The 27,098-nt window shown below is 44.7% G+C and overlaps 1 protein-coding gene across 3 annotated transcripts in view; it reads left to right on the top strand.

Annotated features, from left to right (window-relative positions):
- Window positions 1-19,877: 19,877 nt before the first annotated feature.
- The window catches only part of LOC138471735 (protein CutA homolog), a 242,149-nt gene continuing 234,928 nt past the window's right edge, over window positions 19,878-27,098 (top strand). Inside the window, exon 1 of one of the 3 annotated variants that reach the window (XM_069609534.1) lies at window positions 19,878-20,101. In XM_069609534.1, the coding sequence (XP_069465635.1) occupies window positions 20,018-20,101 (84 nt within the window). In that variant the 5' untranslated portion in view covers window positions 19,878-20,017. The remainder of the gene's footprint in view (window positions 20,102-27,098) is intronic. The other 2 variants (XM_069609532.1, XM_069609533.1) reach the window with 2 other exon arrangements.

Raw genomic sequence — 27,098 nt, 5'->3', positions numbered from 1 at the left:
GAGAAGATATATCAGGAGGAACAAGAGAAAATAGAAGAACGGGCAGAAGAACAAAGAAAGTACGACAATAGACAAAGAGCGATAGACGAAAGGGACCGAAAGGAAAGAGAGAAAGAAGAGGAAGAAGCGCAAAGATTAAGGGACAAAAGATTAGATAGATGAAGGGAAGAATAGGAAAGAAGGGAAGGATTAAGGAGAGTAAAAGAACAAAGGCAAGAGGTAGAGGTAGGAAGAATTAGAAGGGATGAGAGAAAGCGAAGGGAGGTAGATGAAGAAACAGAACGGAAAAGGAGACAGCAAGGTCTCGATGCCGGTCTAATTCGTAAAGAACAAATGAGGCCCAGCACAGGAATACAATGGGACAGACTAGTAGAGATTCTTCCGATAAAGGAAGTAACGCCAGCAGTAACTAGAGTAGTGTTAGAAGAGGAAAGATTTGATGCAGAACGCATTGAAGAAAGGATCTATAAGGTCCATCAACAGTTGAGGTAGCGAGTATGGAACTCGAGGGAATGGTGATCGCTCCTCAGTACCTCAATCACGAAGTGAGGAGAGAAAGCTGTTCAGTGATGAACATCAGGCATTGTCTTTTAGCAGACTGAACTCAGACAAGGGTGTGGGGGATGCGAGTCACACTAGTTGGGGACTAGATATGTCAGACGAGGAAAGAGAGTCCGGTCTTTGAGCAGAAGAAGGGAGCGCATCCACCCCTGAAGGAAGTCTGCAAATGGATAAGGAAGTGAGATGGTCAGATCTGGAACAACCTAAAGAGAGAATACCAGATCCCAGAGCATATCCTGAGCGTCGCAGAGGAGGATCATATAGTGAGAGGGGAGAGACACCACCATATGTAAGCAGTTTAAGGTCATTACCGACTAGGAGACAGACTGGGATGATTAGCCCTGCCAATGCTATGGGATGGGGTTCACACAGTTCTCCTTATTGGAGAAAGAAGAAGCAAGACCACAATACATTCCATGGCCATAGATGGACAGATGGACAAAGATAACTGTTGTATAGTGCTTGTCTGCGTATGTTGAAAGCATGTAATGTCACATGGAATGTTGTAATGTGAATGGGAGAATGTTTGGTTGAGGGTTCCACACTCAGGCAGTTAGAGCTCCCCTGCCTGGGTGATGGGTTGCCAGTGTTTCTATGTCCTATGTACTTAACTTGTAACTGTAACTATGAAGCTGTCATTAAACCATAAAGTAACCATAAATAAGCTCTTCATTAAAATAACTTAAAATGCAAGTTCCTTAGTTTGACTTCAGGCACTGTGAAATGGATATACCATTTGGAAGAAATGGCAGGAGGAAAGACGCTGGCCATAGGGAACATAAAAGTTCTCCTGGCAGCCATTCTTGGAGAGAGGGCTGATGACAGATGGAGGGGATATTCAAGTGTGACTGCACAACACACAGTGCATGATGGAGCGCCGTTTAATAATTGTAGAGCAGACGTTTGGAGGGCTCTCAGGGTCCAGTACCCTGATATATCAGATATGGGTGCAATTATGACTTGTACAATGAAGGAAGATGAAGTCCCTATTGCTTACATTCAGGATATTAGGGAAAAATGGCAGTTTGAAACTCGTGAGCAGTGGGAAAAGACAGTGGCGTTATTTTAACATATTTTATGTCAAGGGTTGCCTGAGCCAGTACAGAGGCAGAGGAAAAAACAAGTGGGGATGGAAGCGGACCCATGGGCTGAGATACAGTTGACGATAGTGCACCATTGTCGTTTATTACAAGAGAAAAACAAAAAGAAATATAAGAATAGGAAGATCGAGGAAGCCAAGTTAGTTCAATAAAACTTGTTAAAATTTCCCATAGAAGGGGCGGTACTGACAAGTGGAGAAGGATTGGGAATGCAGGAAGCAATGGGTGCATCACAGGTGAATAATCCGCTCCTGATGGACCTAGGTGGATTTGGGTTTATGCCACCAGAGGTATGGGTTATAGAGGAAGAGGATGGGGATTTCAAAATACACAGAATGAGTGCTCAGGGAGGATATAACCAAGGAGGGACTAATATTAGGGTTCTCCCAGTATGTTGGAATTGTGAAATGAGAGGACATATTGCGTGTGTATGTGAGAGCCAAGGGAGTGTACAAAATGGCCAATTTTTCAGAGGGGGAACAGCTTATCCTCCACCATATAGCACGCACACTAGAAAGGGCTTTGCCCAAGATCACACATCTTTATCAGAGACAAGCACCGCAAGTACAGCAGGTACAACATCAGGGACAAGTACAAATGAATCCACCACAAGGGCAGTCACAACAAGCCCCTATGCAGACACAGTAGTATGCAAACACAGGATAAGTATTCACACCCAGAATAGGAGGTGTCACTGTGGTAGGAGGAAATCCTATCACAGGGACGGGGATGAGATTGTTTCCACAATAGGACAGCTCACAGAGAGACTTGATGTGTTCAGTACTATCTGTGTCACCAGACCCCCAAGAGGAACAAGTAGACACTTGAGTAACTCGTTTGTGTATATGTATACGAGAGGGAAAATATCCAATGTCAGGTATTGCTATGAATACTCAAGGGTTCTCTGGAGCTATGAGTCGAGTTCCGTTTACCGATAAATTACCAGTCTCCAAAGGAGAATGTAACACGTCAGTTCCCTTGTTATATTCACGACAGACAACGATTAATATTTTGGGAAGAGATTTAATGACGAAACCTAACATGAGGTTTTCATTTTCATTTACTGATCAAGGAATAGTGTGCTCCACTCCAGGAATACACTATTTAAACGTGGGAGAGTTCATACTGGTATTCACAGAGCAAGTGGCTCTGCAAGGCGTTCCAGTAGATCCAGTAGATCCAGAGATTTTTCTATATGGGGTAAGCATTTTACTGACGTGGCTACCTGGCCCAGGGAAAGATTGTGAGAATACCTGATGAGTTTCTATTTGGACCACAAATACCCATGGATGAGGAGGGTGGACAAACTATTCCTAGAGAGTTGGAAGCAGCCATAGTACAAAGGGAAATGGCAATGCTCGAAGGGATAGACGATGAGGGTAGACCATGGAGAACAGTGATGGCTCTTGAGGAAGGGTATAGACTGTCTGACTTAACTGATCAGGATAGGTTTGGAGTAGACAGAAGCGATGATGAAGTAGTGTTCTTCATGAGCATTCCATACTGGATAAGGATAGAGAAAAGAGAAGTCCTACAGAAAAAGGCGATAATGCGGCAACGACCAGCATTTTTTCAGGAGGATCTTGAAAAGGTGCTGAGTGCCCTGTGGACCACAGGCCCTTATGACATAGGTTTATTGTAGGGGATAGGAGAGGTTAAAATAAAGATTAAGCCAGGAGCGATTTTACCTCGAGCAAAACAGTACCCCATGTCTCGAGAAGCTGATGAAGGTATATTTCAGACTATTTCAGCACTGATGAATCAGGGGATTCCGGTGCCATCAGAATCAATGTGTAATACTGCAGTGTATCCGAATAAGAAATCTAAACGGGGGTCGTGGAGATTTATTCAAGGTATTAGACCTCTTAACCAGATTGTAGATGCAGAGTTTCCTTTAGTTCCTAATCCAGTGACAATATTATGCAGTATCCCGGTGGAAACTCGATATTTCATAGTGATCGATTTGAAAAGATTTTCTCGATTCCTCTTGCACAAGGACTCACAAGACTTGACTTAATTTACGTTTCATCAAAAAAGTCTGAAACATACTAGGCTGCCTCAGGGGTACTGCGAGTCCCCATTGATCTTTAATAGAGTCCTACAGATGGATCTAGGCAATATGGATCTCAAAAGTGCTGTGATACAGTACATAGATGACATACTGATTTGCAGCACCACAGAAGAGAAGTGTGGACAGGACTCTATCCGATTGATGACTATTCTAGCAGACAAGGGATATAAGGTAGACAAGTAGAAGTTACAATACTGCTGAGAAGAGGTGTTATACATAGGTCAGTTGATTTTGCATGAAGGAAAGAAAGTGACACCTGAGAGAGCTGAGGCAATTATGAAAACCTCAAAACCAAACACAGTGAGACAGAGGCAACAGTTTTTGGGTTTGTGCAACTATGTTAGAGCCTGTGTGTTTGATTATAGTACATATACAAGGCCACTTCAGCAAGCATTAAAGAAAGCACAAGTTGCTAAAACAAAATTAGAATGTACTGAAGAAATGGAGGAAGGATTTGAGGAGTTGAAAAAAGCAATTTGCACAGCCCCTGTTTTAGGAATTTCCAATTATGCTGAGGAATTCTATCTGTTTTCGCCCACAAATGGGACACTCATAACAGCAGTGCTTACACAAAGAACCACATTGGGGCAGAATCCTTTGGCATATTTTAGTGGGATTTTAGACCCATTTATGAGAGGACACTTCCCATGTGAACAATCTTTGGCAGCTGCCACATTTGCAATTGAGAAGTCCACAAATATTGTCATGGGCTGCTTTATGACCCTCTTTGTGGAACATGCTCTATTTGCCATTTTAGAGAAACCCAAGGGCACATTGACATCCCAAAGGGCTTCAGCTTATGAGGTAATATTTTCTAACCCAGCGATTAAACTCGTAAGATGTAAAATAGTGAACCCAGCCACGTTCATAGCTGAGCCAGTAGAAGAAAGTGATCATGTGCATGACTGTGGCAATCATGTTGAATTTTATGATGATATACCCCGTGTGAAGGAGAATGCTTTAGCGGGAGGGAAAATTCTCCTTATTTATGGTTGTTTTTTGGAAAATTGATCAGACTAGTGGGGAAAGGCATTCAAGTGCTGCAGTAGTAAGACACAGATTAAATGGAGAATTCGAAGTAGTAGCACGTGCAAGGCTACTGTCTCATTTTTCAGCGCAAGCAGCAGAATTAGTAACGCTTATTGTTGCACTTGAGAAACATGAAGGGAGGAAGTGCTGCAGTAGTAAGACACAGATTAAATGGAGAATTTGAAGTAGTAGCACGTGCAAGGCTACTGTCTCATTTTTCAGCGCAAGCAGCAGAATTAGTAACGCTTATTGTTGCACTTGAGAAACATGAAGGGAGGAAGTGATGGTGTATAGTGACTCCGCCTATGTGACATCAACTGTACACGCAGGGCTGGCACCTTGAAAAAGGAGGGGCTAGCTCCGCACAGACAGCACTCCAGTGCAACATGCATCCTTATTGGAGAGACTCATCAAGGCACTACAACTCCTATAGCGGTTGTTTAATGCGCAGCGCATACTAAACAAGCAGATTTTATCTCTTGTGGGAATCCCAGAAATGTTCGAGTTTTGATACTGAGAGTATTAAAGAGAATTCATTTACAACTATGTTAGTGCAAGAGGGGTTTAATAGGTTGTCAACAACCCAATTAATAGAGATTCAAGGCAGTGCACCACAGGAAGAGCAATAATTATGGAAACGAAGGGGGTGTTCTTTATCCCCCACTGAAGCATTATGGCGACAGGACAGCACTGGAAAGCCAGTGATGCCAATAACTTTACTGAAAGTCACGCTCGAACAACTGCATTACCCAACGCATGTAACTAGAGAGAGTCTTACTGATAGTATTGCAGAAGACTGGTTCATTCCTAATTTGTAGGAACACGCTGCACTATTTATGGTGAATTGCATCATGTGTCACACGTTTACTGCTGGGCATTCACTGAGAAGGATTAGAGGAGTAATACCTTGACTGAATGGTGAATGGTCTGTTTCAGCATTTACATATTGACTATGTCGATATGCTGCAGACATGTAATGGATATAGGTATCTATTAGTGGTGGTGTTCTCTAAGTGGATCGGGGCAGGGCTGTGTACACACCCTGATGCCACTTGCACAGTAACGTTTTTAGTGCGCAAAGTATTCCCGAGGTGGGGTGTGTGTGTGTGTGTGAGGTGCTAAGATCCGATAATGGGCCACATTGTGTCAATGAGTTTGTTGAACAGATGGGGCTTCTATTAAACTTAAAGCACACGTTTTCTTCTGCTCATCACCCGCATGCGAACGGAATTTGTGAGAAACTCAGCAGCCTCCTCAAAGAAAGGATTGTCAAGATTAAAATGACTTTAAAAAATTGATGGCTGTATTGCCTACTCTAGCCTTATATGCCCTTCGAAATCAGCCAGGATCAGACCACCACCTCACCACGCATGAACTAGTGATAGGGCGTCAAATGGGAACACTCCTTATACCACCGTCTAGCAGTAAGAGTGATGCCCAGAGTGTAGCAAACACTTTAGGTGATAAGACGCATGATTATTTGACATGTATGTCCTCTAGAATTTCTTTCATTTCAGATCAAGTCAAGCATCACGGGGGTTGGTCTAAGAACACAGAAGAAGATAATTCAGCAACCAATCCAAGTGAACTATTACCACCACCAAAGTTACATGTTGGGGACCAAGTCCTGATTAAAAATGTTACCAGGAAGTGGCATGAGCCACGTTTCCATGGCCCATTCTCTGTTCAAGAAGTGTCCCCTTCTGCAATTAAGGTACAAGGAAGACAAGCTTGGCTCCACTTAAACTACGTTAAAATATATATGGGCAAGACCTTCCCTCCCACCGTTGCTGATCCAGAGGCAAGACAAGAAGAAGAATTTCTGCATTTGCAGACCCGATCGATGACTAAGAAGAAGGACGATAAAGCAACAAGTTATTAACACATACTTTATTTGGACTGGAATTTAATAGACACTCCTTATACTTATTTTAGAAGGGTGTGCGAGGACTTGCAGAGAATTCTTGGAATTTTGAAATGAACTTTTAAAAATGTATTGAAGCAGAGAATAATGCATCAGTGTTATGCCTAAATGTCAGTTCTTGATCAAAAATTGGAAACAAGGCCAGTGTCCAGATTCATTTCGTGGAGAATATTTGTTTTAAGTGATCAAACATTTAGTACCTGCCGATAGTGATGTTCATCGGCTTGTGGTTGCTGTCTTTGTGTTCATACTTCAATCTTATCCTGCTCTAGTTAGAAGAGACGTTAATATTCATACTTTTTTACAGGATCCTAAAAACGGTCCAGTGATAAGAAAACTCCTTATTGCTATAATTGAACACATTTTACAGTTGCAAATAGAAAGGAATTTGATGATTGTAATAAAAATGATTAATCAAGAAAATGGCATCATCATAGAGAATGAACAAATTCAACAAGCAGTAGGATGGCGCAAGAAATGGATGCCCAGATTTTTATGTATAATATACATTTGCATGATTGTTCATGTTTTCTGTTCCTCATCTTTCACAGTCTCTAGCATCTTAGTACATCCGCTGAAGGAGAAGTTCCTATGGTTCTCCCCACTGTGAAAACAAATAAGGACAGGCTTTTTGATTCATCTAAGTATATTGGGAGACACAATAGAGATGCAGAGGAAGATAGTGAAGGGATAAATACCTAGCTAGATAACACAGCTCACCTGGGGAATAACATGTGGTACCAACACATGAAAAAAGTGGAGGAAAAGGCATCTAAGAAGGGTTGTTACGTCCACTCTCATATCCCCTATGCCATGAATACAGTAGGTACTTTCATTGTAAAAGAGGTTGCAGAGCATGATGCAAAGTGCCTCAGTCATCTTGCAACATGTACGGCTGGAGGACAATTCCAAGGAAGTTGGGCGACCTTGAGATAGAGATCAAAACTGTTGTTTCCATACCAGGATGACTACATCAAAACACTACAAATGGAAAAGGAGCCTGGATGGAAGAACAAGATGCTTGTGTATCCTGCTGCAGGACAGGATGAGGTGATCATTGAAGAAATTAAGAGAATCAATTACCCTGATGTGATGGAAGTAGCCGGATCACCTGGATGTTGGGAACAAACTCAATTATTGATCTATGGACGAGTGAATTCCAAGAAGGGATGGGAAGAAGGAATGATGTCCTGTGAAGCTCATCTGCTGAAAACAGATTACGTACAAGAGGTGCAGAAGGTGAATGATGGATGTTTAAAGTCATGGGCTAAGCACTCCAAACTACTGACATGGGTAGAAGATGAATCAGGCCCAGTAGTTGTAATCCCATTGGTTAATGCAACACTATGCTTCCGAAGACACGGAAAGAACCATGTGGGATATAACAAAGAATGCAAAACCACACTTAACGTTCCCAGGATGGGAGAAGGGACAGCCGTCCTTATGGACCGATATTGGGCTTGTGGATATAGAGCTTATGTGAGGTTGCCAAGGATTGGGGCAGAGTATGTTCCTTGGTGCTCATCCATGTTCCAGCATTGGTGATTCCTCAGAGTGACCTGAACATAGGTGAATTTCCAAAGGTGGATGCCCATTTGAGAAAAAGAAGATTGCTTAAACTTCTCTATCAGACAAAAAGAGAACATTATTTCTCAGCCAAATCAATACCAGCGTATGACTCCATTCCTGAGGAACACCAGTTGTTCAGTAAGACTCCTACAATACTGACAACTATATTCATGCCTGCGTTCCAAACAGTGGCGAATGCCAAGGGGTTACAGATCACTAGATTGGAGCTTCTGCAGATAATTAATACTACTATAAAGGGATTCAACGCTATTAAGGAAGAGCTGAGGTCCATACGACTGATGACCCTCCAGAATAGGTATGTCCTTGATATAATCAAAGCGATGGAAGGCGGAGTTTGCGCCAAAATCAGGCCATCATGTTGCACATTCATACCTTCTCAGGATTAACAAAATTGAACTCTGACAGAGGCTATAACGTTGTTGACAAACCTGCATAACAAGATGGAAGATGAGAAGGATGACATTGAAGATGACAGTTGTTTTGCCTCCCTGTTCTCGTGGATTCCGCAGTGGTTGGCAAACATATTCAAAATTCTTGGAGTAATATTGGTACTGGTGATGTTTGAATTCTGTGTAATCAGGATAGTGATTGCCCAATGCAAGAAAATGGCAAAGAAGGGGGTAGGAATGAAGATCATGATCAATGTTAAACCTGAAGCAAACGCCAAGCAGCTGACTAATGAAGCTGTCAGGGAATGCATACATGCCAGCATCATAGCACCTGAAGGAATGAAGTTCCTATATCTAAAGAATCATAAGAAGTACGTGGGACGATGGGTCTATTGTACCCCGAATGGACAATCTAACTACATGACCTGGAGTGTAGATGAACATGTGAAATCAGCAGGCACCCTGAGGGGCGTTATGAAGATATGAACACCAAAGAAACACTTCTTCAAGAGAAAATATCAGGATGTGGAAACAATTGAGGAGGTGGTCGAGGACTCAACCAGAGGGGGTTATGTAGAGGAGCAGCTGCGTGCCTCTGAAGGAAATCCTGCCCCCATACCCCTCATATGTTGGAAGCCTTAGATCGTTCCGTGTTTGACACCAGCAGTTGTGCCAATACCACAACGTATGTTCGAAAGAAGATACCCATTGAGACAACTCGATCGAATGCATATCCGAAGGGACGACAATTTGAGGGAGGAACTCCCTGAAGGAATATGGAAAAAGATTAAAATAAGAAGCCTGTGACGTCATAAGAGAGTATGAATGACATCAAAGGATACTGGCTGAAGAGGATGTATGGATCCTACTGAAATTAATGACAACATAAAGAATCAAGAGAACCTTTAAATACGAAAAAGAAGATTTCATGGGCACAAGGTGCTGCAGAGAATAAACTGTTCAATAATTGTATAGATAATAGCATAACTGTGGGTTAGCTAACTTAGAAAGTGTGCCTAATAGCATAACTGTGGTTTAGCTGAACTTAGAAAGTGTGCCTAATAGCCTAACTGTGGGTTAGCGAACTTAGAAAGTGTGCCTAATAGCGTAACTGTGCCAAAGCCAGATTTAGAAGTGTGCCTAATAACCTCACTGCGCCACAGTCGGATTTAGAAGTGTGCCTAATAGCATAACTGTGGTTTAGCTGAACTTAGAAAGTATGCCTAATAGCATAACAGTGGGTTAGCGAACTTCGAAAGTGTGCCTAATAGTGTAACTGTGCCAAAGTCGGATTTAGAAATGTGCCTATTAGCATAACTATGGTTTAGCTGAACTTAGAAAGTGTGCCTAATAACCTCACTGTGCCAAAGTCGGATTTAGAAGTGTGCCTAATAGCGTAACTGTGGTTTAGTGAACTTAGAAAGTGTGCCTAATAGTGTAACTGTGGATTCTGTGAATAATATTGTCCTATGGTATAGTTGAACTTCGAAGCTGTGAGTAATCTCATCCCGTGATATAGATAGGTGGTGTGATTAATATCATCCTGTGGTACAGCTGAACTTAAATGTATGAATAATATTGTCATGTGGCGTAGTTGGACTTTGAAAATATGAAAAATATATTCCTGTTGTTCAGTTGAATTTAGAAAGTGTCCCTAACTGTGGTATAACTGAATTTAGAAAGTATGTATAATCTCACCCTGTGGTATAGCTGAACTTAGAAAGTGTGAATAATATCATCCTGTGCTACAGCCGAATAAAAAAGTGTGAATAATATCTTCCTGTGGTATAGTTGATCCGGGAAAGTATAAATAATATCGTCATATGTTACAATTGAACCAATATCTACCTGTGGCTCAGTTGAAATTAGAAAGTGTGAATAATATCATCCTGTGGTATAGTTGATATCAGAAAGTGTGAATAATATCTTCCTGTGGTTCTGTTGAACTTCGAAAGTGTCCCTAACTGTAGTATAGCTAAAACCTGGAAAGTCTGAATAATAACATATAGGTGAAGGTAAAACTTAGAAAGTCTGAATACTAACATCCTGTGGTATAGTAGAACTTGGAAAGTCTGATCAAAATCATCCCATGCCAACTGTATCATAGTTCAAACTTATCCACACCACGGGTCCACCCGCCGACCAAGGTCCGCCAAAAGAGACCCTCTCACGCCCGCCTCCCTTCCCCCTCACCCCACTCCCCTTCTCACCCCTTCCCAAACCACCAGCCCTCCACATCCTCAGCCCACTCCCCATCCAACTCCCGAGGCAGATCATCCAACCCATCCCAAACCAGCACACCTACCACCACATTCTTACCCCACTCGCTGTCCTTCCCTCTAGCCAGAAGAAGCATCCCATCCCATTCCAGCCTGCCCTCCACCCCGCTCCCACCCCAACCCCTATACAAACACCAAGCCAGAGGAGCCAGATGGAGAGCCAACCATCCTAAGACCATCCCCCCCACTCACCCGCCAACTATCATCAAGCCTGTACCCCGGGCCCCTCCAACTAACGGCCCACCCTGCCTCCCAGGCACACCCAACCCCGCCAAAAACCCCTCCCCCTTCTTCTCATCAACTCCCCCAAACATCCTCCACTGACACCACTCCTTCCCCTCTCTAACAACTGCACGTCTCGCCCTGGCAAGAACAGTAGCCACATCCCCTTCACCCACCGACCCACCTACCCTCTCTCACACACCAACTGCAACAAAAACCCTGAAAAGAAAACGTACCTGGTCTCCCTCACTCTCTCATTACTCCTCTCCGCTCCTGTCTCGACCCACCACCTCAATCTCCCAATCTCGAGCATCACAGCCCTCCTCCCCCTCCTCACCCTGCTTTAAATCCCTCTCCCTTGAATTCTCACCAACCACAACTGGAACTTCTAACCCCCTTCGCCCCTCCTTTGAGTCGCTCGTCCCTATTCCATCCATCCTCACACACCCGTCTGACCCCACTGCCCACCTACTCTTCCCATCGACCATCAACCATCCACCCTCTCTCAACCCCCAGCTCCCACTCTCTACCCTCTCCCCCCTCAGCCCACCACCCCACCACTGCCCTAACCCACTTCCCCAATCCTCCCAACCTCCCCCTCTGCAACCTCCACATCATCTTCCTGTACCGAAGTAAGATGCATCCTTTTTAATGCCCGAACTGTAGCAAAAAACAGACACCGCATCTTTGACCTCCTCGCCTCAGACAAACCAGACCTAGTCTTTATCACGGAAACTTGATTCTCCAATGACTTTGCCCCTATCGCCAATGAAGCCTCCCCCCCCCCGACTTCTCCCTCATCCCACTCAACCAACCCTCTAGGAGAGGAGGAGTAGCAATCGCCTTCAAGTCACACTTCTCCGCCTCAATCATCGCCACCCAGAAAAACCATCCCTTCCTGCGAATCGCTTCTCGTCAAACTATCTCTCCCCCCAACATTCTACCACAGCTTCCTAATCATCTACAGACCTCCTGGCTACGACAGACAATTCTCGAACAACTTCTGCGATCTGTTAGCCACCATCCAATTAAACCATCCCACCCTCATTCTACTAGGAGACTTCAACATCTGGCTTGACATCCCCACCAACCCTATGACCCACTCTCTGGTCGACTTCCTAGACGCGATTAACCTCCGTATCCACATAAACGGCCCGACTCACTATAAAGGACACACCCTTGATGCCACCTTCAGCTCCCACGACCAGATACATTTAACCCCCCCACCCCAATCATCTGGTCCGACCACTTCATTGTCCCTTTCAACATTCGCTCAGCCGCCCCCCTCCCAGAGCCCGAACCGGAACCTCCAAATCTACGCATTGCTGGAAGAAACTAAAAATCCTCCCCAACCTAGCCGACACGCTTTTTCAGTCTCTGCCCCCTACCTCTGCGCCCAAAGACCAATTAACCACTGACGCCTTTGACTCTTGGCTCAACACCTCATTCATTCCGCTCACCCCCACTTGCCAATTGTCCACTCGCCACATCCCTTTACAAAGATGGTTTACTACAGAACTGAAGACTGCAAAACAACTATACAAATTCCTCAAACGCAAATGGCAGAAAGATAAAACCACCCTGAGCAGATCCACCTTGGCCCGGCACCATCGCTACTACAAAGCTGAAATCCGGAAAGCAAAAAAGCCCTTTACAACTCTCGAATCCTCAACTGTACAAACCCAAGCAAGGAACTCCACAAAATCATCTCTGAATTCACCAAACCATCATGTTCCACTACCCAATCGACCCCCTCGCAGTCACTCTGTGACTCACTCTCTCTCCATTTCTACTCCACTGCTCTCGAAAGAACAAATTCTCTAATCAACAAACTAGCCCTCTTGCACCCACCACACAATCCACCCACCCTACCTGCCAACCCACTGCCTGCAACTGCAACCCACCCGACTTTCGACTTGTTCACACCAATATCGACTGAGCAATTTCTAAAACTTCTCTCTGCCCAGAAACCATCCGGCTCCCCCCTAGACCCCTGCCCAGCCTCAACCCCAAAGAAATATTCACATCTACCTGCGCAGGAGAATACGCGAGAACCATCATAAACGACTCCCTCTCATCGGGAATCTTTCCTGACGCATTCAAAACTGCTCATGTCAAGCCTCTTCTAAAAAAAACCTTCCCTCGACCCCAAAAACTACTGCCCCATCTCAAACACCAGGTTCCTTGCTAAACTCATTGATCGAATCGCTTACTCACAACTAAATGCCTTTGTCGAAGCCAACATTCTCCTAGACCCCACCCAATCAGGTTTTAGACCCCGACACGGAACCAATACCACCCTGACCTCAATCTGGGATGACCTTAAAAACACTGCAGACTCTGCGGGATGCTCTGCACTAATCCTTCTTGACCTATCCGCCGCCTTCGACACAATCAACCACTCAATCCTCCTCGACCGCCTCCACTCCCTAGGAATCTGTGGAAACGCTCTCAAGTGGATAGCATCCTTCCTCAACAATTGGAACCAAATAATCCTCCTTTCCTCCTTTGCTTCCACCCCCCGACCAGTCAATACCGGAGTTCCACAAGGAGCGTGCCTATCAGCCCTCCTATTCAACCTCTATATGTCCACCCTCCCACGAGTAATCCGCTCGCACAATATCCTGTGCTACAACTACGCCGATGACACCCAACTAATCCTAAAACTCGTTAACTCAAATCCCAGCTCCCAGCCCGACCTCGCTGCCTGCCTCCTTGACATTTATCACTCGATGAACACAAACCACCTCCTTTTAAACCCCACCAAAACTGAAATCATGGTGTGTGGCAACACCGAACTTCTTCCGCACCCTCTACCCTGGCCATCATCAATGAGCAACCCCCCAACAACCTCAACCTCAGTTAAAAACCTTGGATGCACTCTCGACTCCGACCTAACCCTCTCGCACCAAGTCAACAACGTCTCTAAATCCTTCCACTATCACCTCAAAATCCTAAGGCGCATTTTTCCATACCTCTCCTTTCCCAACAGACAAACCGCGGTTCAATCAATTGTAATGTCAAGACTAGACTATGCTAATTCCCTCTATCTCGGAGTCCAAGCATACCACCTGATCAAACTACAAAGAGCACAAAATGTTGCAGCAAAACTGCTACTAGCACTTGGCCCAAGAGATCACACCTCCCCAGCTCTCAAAACCCTCCATTGGCTCCCAGTCGGACAAAGGGTGACCTTCAAAACCTTATGCATCTCTCACCGATCAATGCATAAAACCGGACCCCAATACCTTCAGGAAAAGCTAAAACCCTACCATACAACGCGAACTCTAAGATCAAGCTCTGCCTGCCTCCTAGTGATTCCAAACACCAACTCAGTCAGGTTAGGTGGATCTTCATTCTCAGCTTTGGCCCCCACTCCGTGGAACTCACTTCCACCCCACATTCGACTCACCGAAGACCTCATGTCTTTCCGCAAATTATTAAAATGTGGTTCTTCCATTAAAAACCAACTCTTAGCACAAACGGAACAATCAACCACAATAAACAGAAACCCAAGGTTGTTGAATCAAAGATAGCAATCCAGCATAGAGACCCGATCGAACAAAGAGAAACTTGAAGTGGATGCAGCGGATGAAGTGGATGGAGCGGATGAAGTGGATCGAGCGGATGAAGTGGATGGAGCGGTTGAAGTGGATGGAATGGAACGGATGAAGTGGATGGAGTGGATGGAACGGATGGAGTGGATGGATCAGATGGAGTGATGGAGTGGATGAAGCAGTTAGAGCGGATGATGCAGATAGAATGGATAAAATGGATGAAGCGGATAGAATGGATGAAGCGGATTGAACGGATGAAGCGGATGGAATAGAAGAAGTGGATGGAGTGGAAGGAATGGATGGAACGGAAGGGGCGGATGGAACGGAAGGTGCGGATGGAACAGAAGGGGTGGATGGAACAGAAGGGGTGGATGGAACGGAAAGAACCGATGGAGTAAATGATAGGGATGGAACGGATAGAACGGGTAAGTAGATTGAACGGATGAAACGAACGAGCAGATTGAATGGATGGAAAAGATGAGTAGTTTTAACGAATGAAACAGATGGAAAGGATGAAACAGATAGAACAAATAGAGCGGATGGAATAGATGAGGTGGTTGGAACAGATGGAGTGGATGGAACAGATCGAGTGGATGGAACGGATGGAGTAGATGGAACGGGTGGAGTGGATGGAACAGATGGAGTGGATGGAACAGATGGAATATATGGAACATACGTAGTGGACCGAACAGATGGAGTGGACGGAACAGATGGAGTGGATGGAACGGATAGAGCAGATGGAACGAATAGAGCTGATGGAACAGATGGAGTGGATGGAACAGACAGAGTGGCTGGAACAGATGGAGTGGATGGAGCAGAGGGAGTGGACGAAACGGATGTAGTGGATGGAACAGATGGAGTGGATGGAGTGGATGGAACGGATGGAGTGGATGGAACAGATGGAGTGGATGGAACAGATGGTGTGGATGGAACAGCTAGAGCGGATGGAACGGATAGAGCGGATGGAACAGATGGAGCAGATGGAACAGTCAGAGGGCACGGTAACAGATGGAGCGGATGGAACAGACGGAGGGGATGGAACAGATGGAGCGGATGGAACAGATGGAGTGAATCGAACAGATGGAGCGGATGGAACAGTTAGAGCGGATGGGACGGATGGAGCAGATGTAACCGATGGAACGGATGGAGCGGCTGGAACAGACGGAGCGGATGGAACAGATGGAGCGGATGGAACAGATGGAGAAGATAAACAGATGGAGCGGATGGAACAGATGGAGCGGATGGAACAGATAGAGTGGGTGGGACAGATGGAGTGGATGGGACAAATGGAGTGATAGAACAGACAGAGTGGATGGAACAGATGGAATGAATGTAACAGGCGGAGTGGATAGAACACATTGAATGGATGAAACAGTTGGAGTGGATAGATTGGATAGAACGGATAGAACCGATTGAGTGGATGGAACTGATGGAGCGATTGAATGAATATGAAGGAAGGAATGGATAGAACACATTAAACGGATGGGAACGATGAAATGGGTCTACGGAATAGATGAAGTAGATCATGTAAACGAAGGACTGGATGGATTGGATTGAAAGACTAGTAGATTAAATCGATGAAACAGACGAAATGGATGAACAGACGGAGTGGAATGAACGGACAGAATAAATGAAACGGATAGAAAGATGGAGTGCTCGATCTCAAGCGCATTACTGATAACCACCATATCACACTACCACCATGCTTACTCTCTCCTATACACCACCACTCAACTAGAACACAGCGATACTATGTCACATTTGGTATAGCTGTTCTCATACTAACACCCGCCACAATCTCCTCATCATACTGATTAACCTCAGCTAGCTGAGCACACACTGCTAGCTTAAGCATCTCCTCAGGCCTAATGCAGCCAGAAATCAGTCTGGATGTCAACCCTCCAGAATGAACAGATATACCTGACCTCCCAACCACCACATCTACCGCTAAGAAAGCAGCTACCATGAAATTGCCACAACGGCTGCACACATATCCAGCGCACCCACGCACCTTATGGCTCCCTCTCTCTCTACTGACTTGAACTACGGTTCCTGAGGGCGTTCAACCTTCCTAGCGCTTTGAGATCATACCAATGATACATAAGGCGCAATATAAATGCCAAGTAACATAACATAACATAACATACAGACGCTGAAACGCAACCAGACTAAGTTATCATTGAAGCTGGCTATTTGTAGTGAATAGAATGCAGGCGAAGCCACCACTGTTTAGAAGCTGGACATCGGTATGATGAATTTTAGTAAGCCAGGATCCGTGAAGAAGGAAGAAGAAAAACTATGTTGCAGCAAGAATACGCTGAATCGTGGAGCCGCATGGCAAGGCTGTTTGGCCCGAAGTCAAGACTGAAGCAAACAAGGTTGGTTATCTATTCTGAAAAGGAGTGGACATCTCTTTCTTAAGGTGCAAAGAAAGAACACCAAGAGTGCCACATTTAATTTATTTAAGACATTTAAAATCTGCAAAATTGACCAAATCGTGGTCTCCTGTCACGTGAGCCAAGGATGAAAATAGAGTTCGAACTTGGAGTCCTAGAACAGGATAGTGAGTGCCAGCACTCCCATGTATTCTCAGAGACAAAGATCCTTTGCAAGGCCAACTTCAAAGACAATCTTCATGGCAGAAGTCTTGGGTGATGAGAGATGCTGGGCTAATTGGGTGGGAGGTAGAGTCAGGCCCATCTTCTTGCACCTGGGTCTGGGTTTACCTGCTGCTAAGTGAACAGAAAGTTCCAGACCTGGCACAAGCATGCCAACCATTTGTAGTGGTCCATATAACGAAGGACCTTATAGTTTGAAAACCAATGAGAAACCGTGTATCTAATGTTCTGAAGATTACATGTTTTAGAGGTAGGCACATATTGTCCATCTGACAGTGGGCAGCCAATCACAATACTAGTCCTTACAGATAATTTACTTAGATGTCTCCCGCTAGCCAATCCCGATCCTTAGTAGGTTTTCTATTATTTGCCATGTAGTATGACATCACCTCTGACGTATTTTGGATATATAACCCTCATTTTGTGAAAAGATTGCTGAGAGAAATTGAGCGTACGTCTGTTGATGTTCATTGTAACTCCCTGTTTTAGATAATTGTTAATAAAACAGTACTTTGCCATATTCCTGAGTTGGTTTGGTTATTTGGACTCAGAGTTATTCTGTGTGAACCCATCCATTGCATGCATGTTCCTAAAGGGCCCTAAGCTCATTCCTCTGAACCAACAAAGTCATAACAGTGTAATGAGATGGCAGCAAGTGGGCTGAGAGCCATACATGCGTATAGAAGGGTCACAAAGAAGGGATTCTTATATATAAGTATAATTGCTCTTAGCAAGTGATTTCTAAGCGCAGGTTCTGGATTCAAAACTTTGTTGCTCTGCGTTGTCTTGCTTTCAAGACAAATGTGTTGCACCTGAGCTATCCTTCCTCCCCAATGTTGCCCGCACAGTCAACATGAGTGTGATATTAATCCTATAGGAATGGGAGTGGGGAAGCTTCACCGCCACCCCATCCAGATGGAGTAAGAAGGGCAGTAAACAGAAACTGGGCCATGAAAGGACATGGTGTAGGTGTTTAAAATGGCATCTGCAGCAATATCGCAATGGGGTAGCTCTCGACGTGGGATTCAACTGCAAATATAGTCCTTAGGACTCCAGGGGAAAGATATTTGTTTGGGTGCTGCAGAAGGATTAAATGTTACTCCCTATCAAATGATGCAGGAGTAAGACAGAGTCTCCAGTATGGGAGTAGTCCCATAGTACAATATTTACAAACCCTCATTATTCGACTGGCAGATGTTGGTCATACATTTTTGAGCAGGGATACGGATGAAGCGTTACAGTGGAAGTACAGCATTATTTACAGTGGAAGTACAGCATTATTGGACGCAGCCACACAGACATCAGGCCTGGGTGTTCTTACAGTTGGAGTACAAAGCTATCATGAGTGTTGTCTTAGAGTGGCAATACCGACATATATTGTGGGCATGGTGATCATATACATGTGCTTGGCGCTGCTGGCATTTATTGTGAACACAGACGTTATGAATAGTGCTTTACAGTGAAAATGCTGGCATATTTTGTGGACACAGACATTATGAATAGAGGTTTACAATGAAAATGCCGGCATGTTTTGTGCGCACAGGCATCCTGCAAATGCATTAGGAAATGCTCCTGTTTGCTTTTGGTGGCCTGGCCTATATTCATATGATACTCTTCAAAACCATCTGCAAATTGTACGGCTTACACATTCCTAAACAAAAAGTGCACTGTGAAATGTGCCAATTTAAACCATTATTTTAAAAGGTTTGTCAGGGGAGGGGATCCCCATTCTGCCCCTTTTCCGCCTCCAACATTCCTTGGTTTGTTAGGGAGCCCTCGCTGCACTCGGTCACTCACATATTTCTGCCCGACCAGTTTAAAACTGTACGAGCTCCTGATGCCGCTGGAGTTCGACTGTTTGAACCATGGCACGTCCTCTTCTACAGGTTTAAAAAAGTGTGATCAACTTTTCATTGAAAATGCATTGGTCTATCAGGTATAATTTTTGATTCATGTTGTATGATTGGATGCATTTTCGGTATGTGCGTGTCACCCGGAATGCGTCTGTAAATTTAAGCTTTTGTACTGAATTTGCATCTACAAATCTGATGTTTTAGACAGAATATTTGTGGTGACCGAAAAATGGGTATCAGTGGAAGGTGGTCACCTTAAAGGTTGCTCAGGGCAATGCCAGAGGTTGTCATTTATTCAGAATATTCCAGCCATCTTTTTTTTAGGTGAAGACATTACCTATTAAAGCGCCACATTAAATGTATAATGCATAACCTAAAGGAAAGTTAATCCTTGACCATGCCGCTTGTGTGTGAATACCCGAGGGAGGTGTTAGTGTGTGTGTCCTAGTGTGCAGGCTGTGTGTGTTAACAGGTTAAAAGGTATAAAAGAAAGGTATTTATTTTTGGCTTAACACGTGAGTTTCCAAGTCCCAAAGAATAGAGCCGGCCGCCTGAAAACTGATGCCCGTGTCCCTTGAGGGTTGCCAGCCGCCTGTCAGCCGGATTAGTCAGCTCCTGAACACCGGAGTGCTGCCCGCGCCTCCTCTCGCCTCCCTCCCACCTGACGCCGGGCGGGGCGTCAGGCAAGCCCGAGGCCTCATCTCTTAATAGGAGAGGAGGGGCCCTGCGCACAGTGAACACCATGAGCAGGGACGGGGAGGGGACAGATCCCTGGGGCAGAGTGAGAGTCTACCGTGCCCCTCAGCACACCGCCCCACGTGAGGATGACAGCAGTGGACTGGCTGCGCCAGCGTTGCCAACTGCCGGCCTGCGGCTGCCCCCGCCCTGGGCCCCTTTTCATGTTGCTGGTAAGAGCCCTCTCGGTATTTCACACATTTAATTTAATATGTGACTCTATCAAAGGTCGTTGGCGAGGCTTCACGACTTTACTCTCTTTAAAATTTGCCACACATCTCACTAAAACGCGACCCCAAAGTTATGCATCTTCAAAGCGAATGATAACTTCTAATATATTAACATTGCAGCCGAACCAAGCAAGTGTTAAATACATCACGAGTAATGTTTACAACGTTTCAAAATAGTTGTCATATTAAAACTGAAATATTGTAATGTTTAGGTGCAGAAACTTGGGACACCTATAGTTCTTTCACAAATCGGTGTGGAAATAGCAGCCGATTCTCCCTTCCTTTCTTTCTTGGCAGTTGATAGAATGGGGTTACAGAAACGGGTGCTATAGGTGACTTCTATGGTGAGCTGGAGTGTTATCAAATATTATTAATCTGCTCATGATTTGAGAAAAGAGATCTGAGCGGCCTTGTGATTTAATGGTTGATTGTAGAGTATGTGAAATTAGATTTAATCCCGGTTTCCACAATTGGCAATGTGATTCTGGGCAAATTTCAACAGTAAGCGTGCTTCAGAGAACAATACTGCGCCATTCATTTTATTCTAGACAGACCTACAAGAGTCTTAGTTCGCCGCGAATTCGTTCAAGAGAAAAATCGTGAAACTTGCTAGCCCCTCTCATGAGCCAATTGCCATGCCTAAATCTTGGCACACAATAACTTATTGAGTTAGATATACCAGTAATTGCAGGTGTGCATCTTGCCACATCCACTTCAGTACGTGGTTTTGGCCTGACCTTCCTTTTGAGTCCAGAGTTGCCAACTGACATCATGCCTTCAATCAAAAGTACCCTGTCCTGGCTTTTTAACCAATGCACGTTGGGAGTGCTAGGTCCACACTCATAATAGAAGACGCAAAACTACAGCACTCCCCACACAGTGCTGTGGCAAAAAAACCAAGACTGGCCGATGGATGGAGCACCTAGTTCTGGGAGGCACGTTTTTGACCCTGCAGAGACAATTTCTAAAATCAAATTGGATTCTGCCAATATTGTTTCTGTACAGCATATATATTAAAATGTGCCTTTATCATTGTGCCTTTAATCGAATATTAGAACAGGTTGCAGACACACTTCTTAAAATTGTTTATACAGCGCATAATTCGACTGAGCTTCTATGTGCTATGATGTAAATAAAGCGTGACGCGGGAGGGCACATATAAGGTGCATCACGAGTTCTTCGTGTTTCAAAATGGCTGTAGCCACATTTTATCAATTTCTTTTAGATTTTCACAACGCGTGTTCGTGCTTTTCTTAGCTCGAGTGTGGGATTTGGGCACATTATAGCAAAATATGCCAGTGCCAAAATACCACTACTCCATTTTTAAAGGGCCTCAGAGTTTCTTAGAATAAATCCCCATACAATATTATTAACTCCCATGCAAACTCTTACCGAATGGCACTTACAAATAAGGCCATTCACATGTAGTCGACGGCGCAGGCCATTGCTTTGCATGAAACATTTGTCCAGCAATTTCTTACATTAAATCCTTTGGTCAACATTCGTGCTTTGTATAGATTGTTGCATACAATTCGTTTTTATGGACAAATGCTGCTCATTTGGTAACTCTGCCTGCTTAATTAGGCGTTATGCTGCCCTATTCTATGTAATCCCACCTCGTTTACGCGACTAATTTCTTGGCAGGCAAAAGACTGTTATCAAGAAACAACCTTTGGCTCTCAGCTTCCCAAAACAAACATCAATCTAACGACAGAGCTCTCAAGTTCTTCCATATTGAGGACGAGGAGCTCGTCTAGTTTCCCCTCTCCCTGCGCCCTACCCTCTCCCTCACCAAAAGCTGCCTCTGCTACTGGTTGAAACTCGTGATAGGTGGAAAGATTTGATAGGTGGAAAGATTTGAATCCATGCTAACCATTGGCTAGTCTTCAGAAAAACGCTTCCATTCTAGTTGTTCTTATGTCGACTGTGCAATTAAAAAAAAACAATCCTATGAGAATGACACTTGACCACGCCCCCAAAGCGAGCAGTCAACCTAAATTGCTTGTTGGTCCTTGTAGTGCTTTTTAAAACTGTTCAGATGTCCGTCTTAAGCTCACCGTGCCTTGGGGCCACCGATTTTCACCAGATTTCTAGGGAAAGAAGATGTGACATTGCAGGAAGTGCAATCACATGACCTCTGAGCCGACTAGATCATGGGAAGTGATGTCATATTACCTACAGACTTGGTGATATCACTGAACTATGCTGCTCTCGCAGAGTAGTTTAAAATCTCTCCCTGCAGATATCAAGCAACAAAACTCTACACCTCTACAACCAACTTACATTCCACCACCCTGGGCAATGCACTTTGGCACTAAGGGCACAAATGCCTCGATTCCTTCAACATATCTATCACCTAGGAGCAGAGCTGTTCACGGCACTCTGGGACTTGCAAACGGCACACATCAACACAGCAGCAAAGCGATCTTGAATTTTCCCTCTCCCCACTAACCAAATCCACCCCCCCCTCTTTCAGATCTGCCTGTGCGACTGAGGATCATGCGGCATAAACCTGTTGTGTATGGCTTGGCTTTGCAGAAGGAATGTTGTGATGTCATGTGGAGTGTTATGCCTGAGTGATGGAATGCATGGGTGAATGTTCTAACCTGGTCAGTTGTTCAGCCAGAGGCCTGGGTGATGGGCTGCCAGTGTTTTTAATATGTCCTACCTGTAACTTATATGAAACCTGATTGACTGCTTGTAAAGATACCAATAAACCTAGCAAGTCAACCTAAGAAGGCTGGGAGTCACTTCACTACAATGGCGACGAGTTGGTCTTTTAAAAGAAGAATTTACGCGTGAAACAGATGTAAAGCTGGTGCCCTGCTGTGGGGGGTGCAGGAAGGAAGAAGAGGACAACACTGCCCTCAAATGAAGTAAGGCCCATCACTCAGGGTGGCAAGGTACTGCAGGGCTGAAAAAGGGAAGCCAACTCTTAAGTTGAAGAAAGGGGAGTTGTTTCCATCAGCAGGAGAGAGAGGCAGAGCTGGGTCCCATAAGCAGGAGAGGGAACAACGGATTGGTTATTAGCCGGATTATTATGATCCAGGGACATCTTTATGGAGTCATCTTCCCAGTTTTGGGGAGCCATTCAATGGAAGATGCATAGCGCTTGGATGCTGGGCATGAATTGCATGGCAGGTGAAGCGAGTCTCATGTGCAGGAGAGAGGAGTCTGATGGTCTGGAGAATAACTGCTGTGGTTATGTGCACTAGAGACTGCTGCTCCGGTTATGTGCACTGAAGTCTAACATCATAGCTGGGCTTATGTGCATGTCATTACTGCACTTACAACTACGGGAAACTTTCCCATCTGTGCATTGGAGAGTTCGAGCTGATGATGGAGCTTGTCCATAGCCCATAAGGGAAGACAGTGGTACATAGAAGGTCTGGTGGTCAACGGATTGGAGTGGTTGGACAAACCTGCAATGAGTACTAATGCAGGGGCTCGGAATACGTAATGGAGGTTAGTAAAAGCTGCGCAGTTTGGCAACATTGTGGACACATCTGCACGATGGAGGTGTTTGGACATGGTACGGCGTGGGACAGATCCATGGAGCCTGGATTTGGGTAAAACACAGGGCATGGCGTGGGACAGATCCCTGGAGCCTGGATTTGGGTAAAAATATGTATGCTTTAAGCTATGGAGCTATGGACTTGGGTAAAATGGTTGAAGTTTCTTGCTCTATGGATTGAAGGAAAATGTACTATGTGGAGCATCCTAGGGTGTATTTTGCTTATGTGCTTATCTGTGTTTCATTTACTTTGATGCACATAGATGGATTGCAGGCTGGTATCTGGTGTTTTGTTTTTAAGTATGGATGGGTATGGTTTGGATGTGATGAGTGTGTTTTAGATTTAACACTCTTGAGGATTTGCAGTTTAGGGTCGCAGCAAGCGACATGGACTTTTAGTATGGAGTAAAGTGTATGGTATGGTCCAAAACTAGTATGGAAGTCAGGGTTTTCCTGAATGTTTAGTTTTTTACTTCTTTGAGAATTTTCAGCATTTACGTTGTCCCATGACAACATGGACTTTTATTTGACAACATGGACTTTTAGGATTGGATTTGGGTCGGGTTCATGACATCTAATGTTTTAGAGACTAGATGCAACTTTTTGAGGATTTTCAGCATTTAGGTCGCTAAATAGCGACATGGACTTTTAGGAATGGATTTGGTTTGGGATTCATGACATATATAGTGTTTTTTTAAGAAATGCATCCAAACTAATGCTGAAAATATTGCAATGTGAACTACATATTGTGTAATATGTGATGTATGGAGTAGGGTATGGAAGATCTGTATGGATCCGTGCAGTTTAGTCTTTTTGGGGGTAGCGCCTTCAATTATCCCTTGTATGGGTGTTGATATGGTTGTCTGGTGATTGAGGGGGTAGCGCCTCCCATGTTTTTGGTTTTGGGTGAAGCTTATATGAAATGTATAAGTATGGTTGCTGATGGTGTGAGTGCCAGGTCGGCACGTCTTACCTCTCAATGTGGATGCTGCGGGTAGCGCCTTCAGCCTAACATTCAATATGGATGTGGATGGGTATGCCACAAGGGTATTTGAGAGGTAGTGCCACATGGTATGGTATCTGGGGGTAGTGCCTCCAGTTTGGTGTGGGTGTGATTGTGATGAGTCGCGCATGGTTAAACAGTGTACGTGTGTTTCTGGTGGTAGCGCCACCAGTTCCGTCGGGGCGTGACTATAATAGGTTATGCATGGTTATTCCACGTATGGCTGTGTGAGGTGGTAGCGCCACCAATTGTCGGGGTGTGACTGAAGTTAGTCATGCAAGGTGATTGGTTTGGTATCTGGGTGGTAGCGCCCCCAGTAGGTGTAGGGGTATGTGTGTACGGGTGGTAGCGCCCCCGACTTTGGTATGCGCATGTCTGTGGTATTAGGCATTGAATGGTCAAACACTACCCCAACGTTGTGGTTTATTTACCACAAATACGTGTGGTATTTTTTTTTTCTCTGTGCATATGCAGTGCGGCTGTTTTTAGCTGTACTGTGTGTGTTTCTATGACTCCTTCCACCCTCATCAGGGTCCAAAGTGTGACAGGGATATTGGTTGTTGGTCCTGGTGTGCCTGTGCATTGGGTATGAGGTGAGTGGTAGAGTGTCAGAGCACGAGTTGTGTGCTAGCCCTGATGATGCAAGTCTGTGTGAATGGCTTATGTTGGTGTGTGTAGAGATGTGTTGTGTAACGTCTTGCGCTGTTGTCGGAAGAGGGGAGATGTGTTGTGTAACGCTTTGCTGTGTGTGATGTGCAATGCAAAGGGAGGAGATGTGTTGTGTATGGGTTGGCTTTGCAGAAGGAATGTTGTGATGTCATGTGGAGTGTTTATGCCTGAGTGATGGAATGCATGGGTGAATGTTCTAACCTGGTCAGTTGTTCAGCCAGAGGCCTGGGTGATGGGCTGCCAGTGTTTTTATATGTCCTACCTGTAACTTATATGTAACCTGATTGACTGCTTGTAAAGATACCAATAAACCTAGCAAGTCAACCTAAGAAGGCTGGCAGTCACTTCACTACAAAACCCTAGTAAAATAATATGTTTACAAGTATATGATCTGTAAATAGCAAAAAGGTACCAATACAGACAAAAGTTATTTTAATTAACAAAAAAGTCTGTTACAATTCTGGCTTGATATGCTAGGGTGCAGCCATGCAATTCCAGGGTTACGCTCAGCAGAACCATTATAGGCCATGGGCACTGCCTTAATATGCCAATGCAATCTCATAAGGCTAGTTATTGCCATCTTTTGTGGTTTAAATTACATGCCTATATGCTGCCATTACATGACAAGTAGACTCTCATATAACCCAGTACCAACATCTCATTCCAGTTACATCCTCATATGCTATGTATAATCATCAAACATGTAAAAATGACTTTGTATAGTGCTCTTCTGAAACGTATGTGGTGGTTTTGTGGTGCTTGATTCTGCAAATAATGCAGAAGGACGTAGTTGGTGGGGACGATGGAGAGGCACATGCAAAGCCTGTGCTGTTGGTGAGTGCTGTTTGAAGTAACAGAGTTAGATGTGCCAGTATGGTTCTATCCCCCACCCCCTCTGTTCCCCTGTGATGTTCCCTTGTGCCCCTCTCTTCTCGCACACAGGTGTTGCCTGTTTTGCTTGATTCTTCTACCCAGCTTCCCCTCTCCCACCTCCAGCCTACTTCTGCAGGAGTCTGTCCTGATACTTTCTGGTTTCACCATCACTGTCTTGTGGCCAATGCTGTATTTGACTTGAATGGACTTCATTGATTCACAGTGTGTCACCCTTTCTCAACTCTCATGCTGGACTTCCTTTGCATCTTGTACTCATGGTGGCCCTGAATCATGCTATTCCCATCTTCATCTTGTGTCCTGGCTTGCAACATTATGTGTTACTACTGACTTCTGCAATTGTATTCACTCTCCCCTCTTGCTTCTCCACTCTTTTTGACTGCTTACTCTCTGTTCTATCCTCCTCTCCCTTTCTCCCTTTTCCTATCTCCTCCCCTCCTCCCCTTACTTTCTTCTATGCACTTACTCTATCAGAATTGTCCCTGGACCTAGTATGATAGCAACCTCGTATGTCTCCTCCCCTTACTTGTTTCCCCCCCCCTGCCCTCCAGCACTATCTGAAATGTCATCAGGCCTAGTACGATAGTCACCTGTTTTGCTCCTCCCCTCCCTTTCTGCACCCCTCTCCCTCACCTCTTGTTTTTCTCCGGCTCCACCAGAAATGTCGTCAGGCCTAGTACGGTAGTCGCCTGTCTGTTTCCATTTCCTTCCCACTCTCCCCCTCTCTTCCTTATATATGTCTTAGCTCTTGCACTATCTGAAATGTCGTCAGGCATAATAGGCCATGGGCACTGCCTTAATATGCCAATGCAATCTCTTAAGGCTAGTTACTGCCATCTTTTGTGGGTTAAATTACATGCCCA

This window comes from Ambystoma mexicanum, chromosome 8 (genome assembly GCF_040938575.1).
Source record: "Ambystoma mexicanum isolate Mex_15411 chromosome 8, UKY_AmexF1_1, whole genome shotgun sequence".
NCBI classification, from domain to species: Eukaryota; Metazoa; Chordata; class Amphibia; order Caudata; family Ambystomatidae; genus Ambystoma; species Ambystoma mexicanum.
This window is presented reverse-complemented; position numbering and strand designations above follow the sequence as displayed.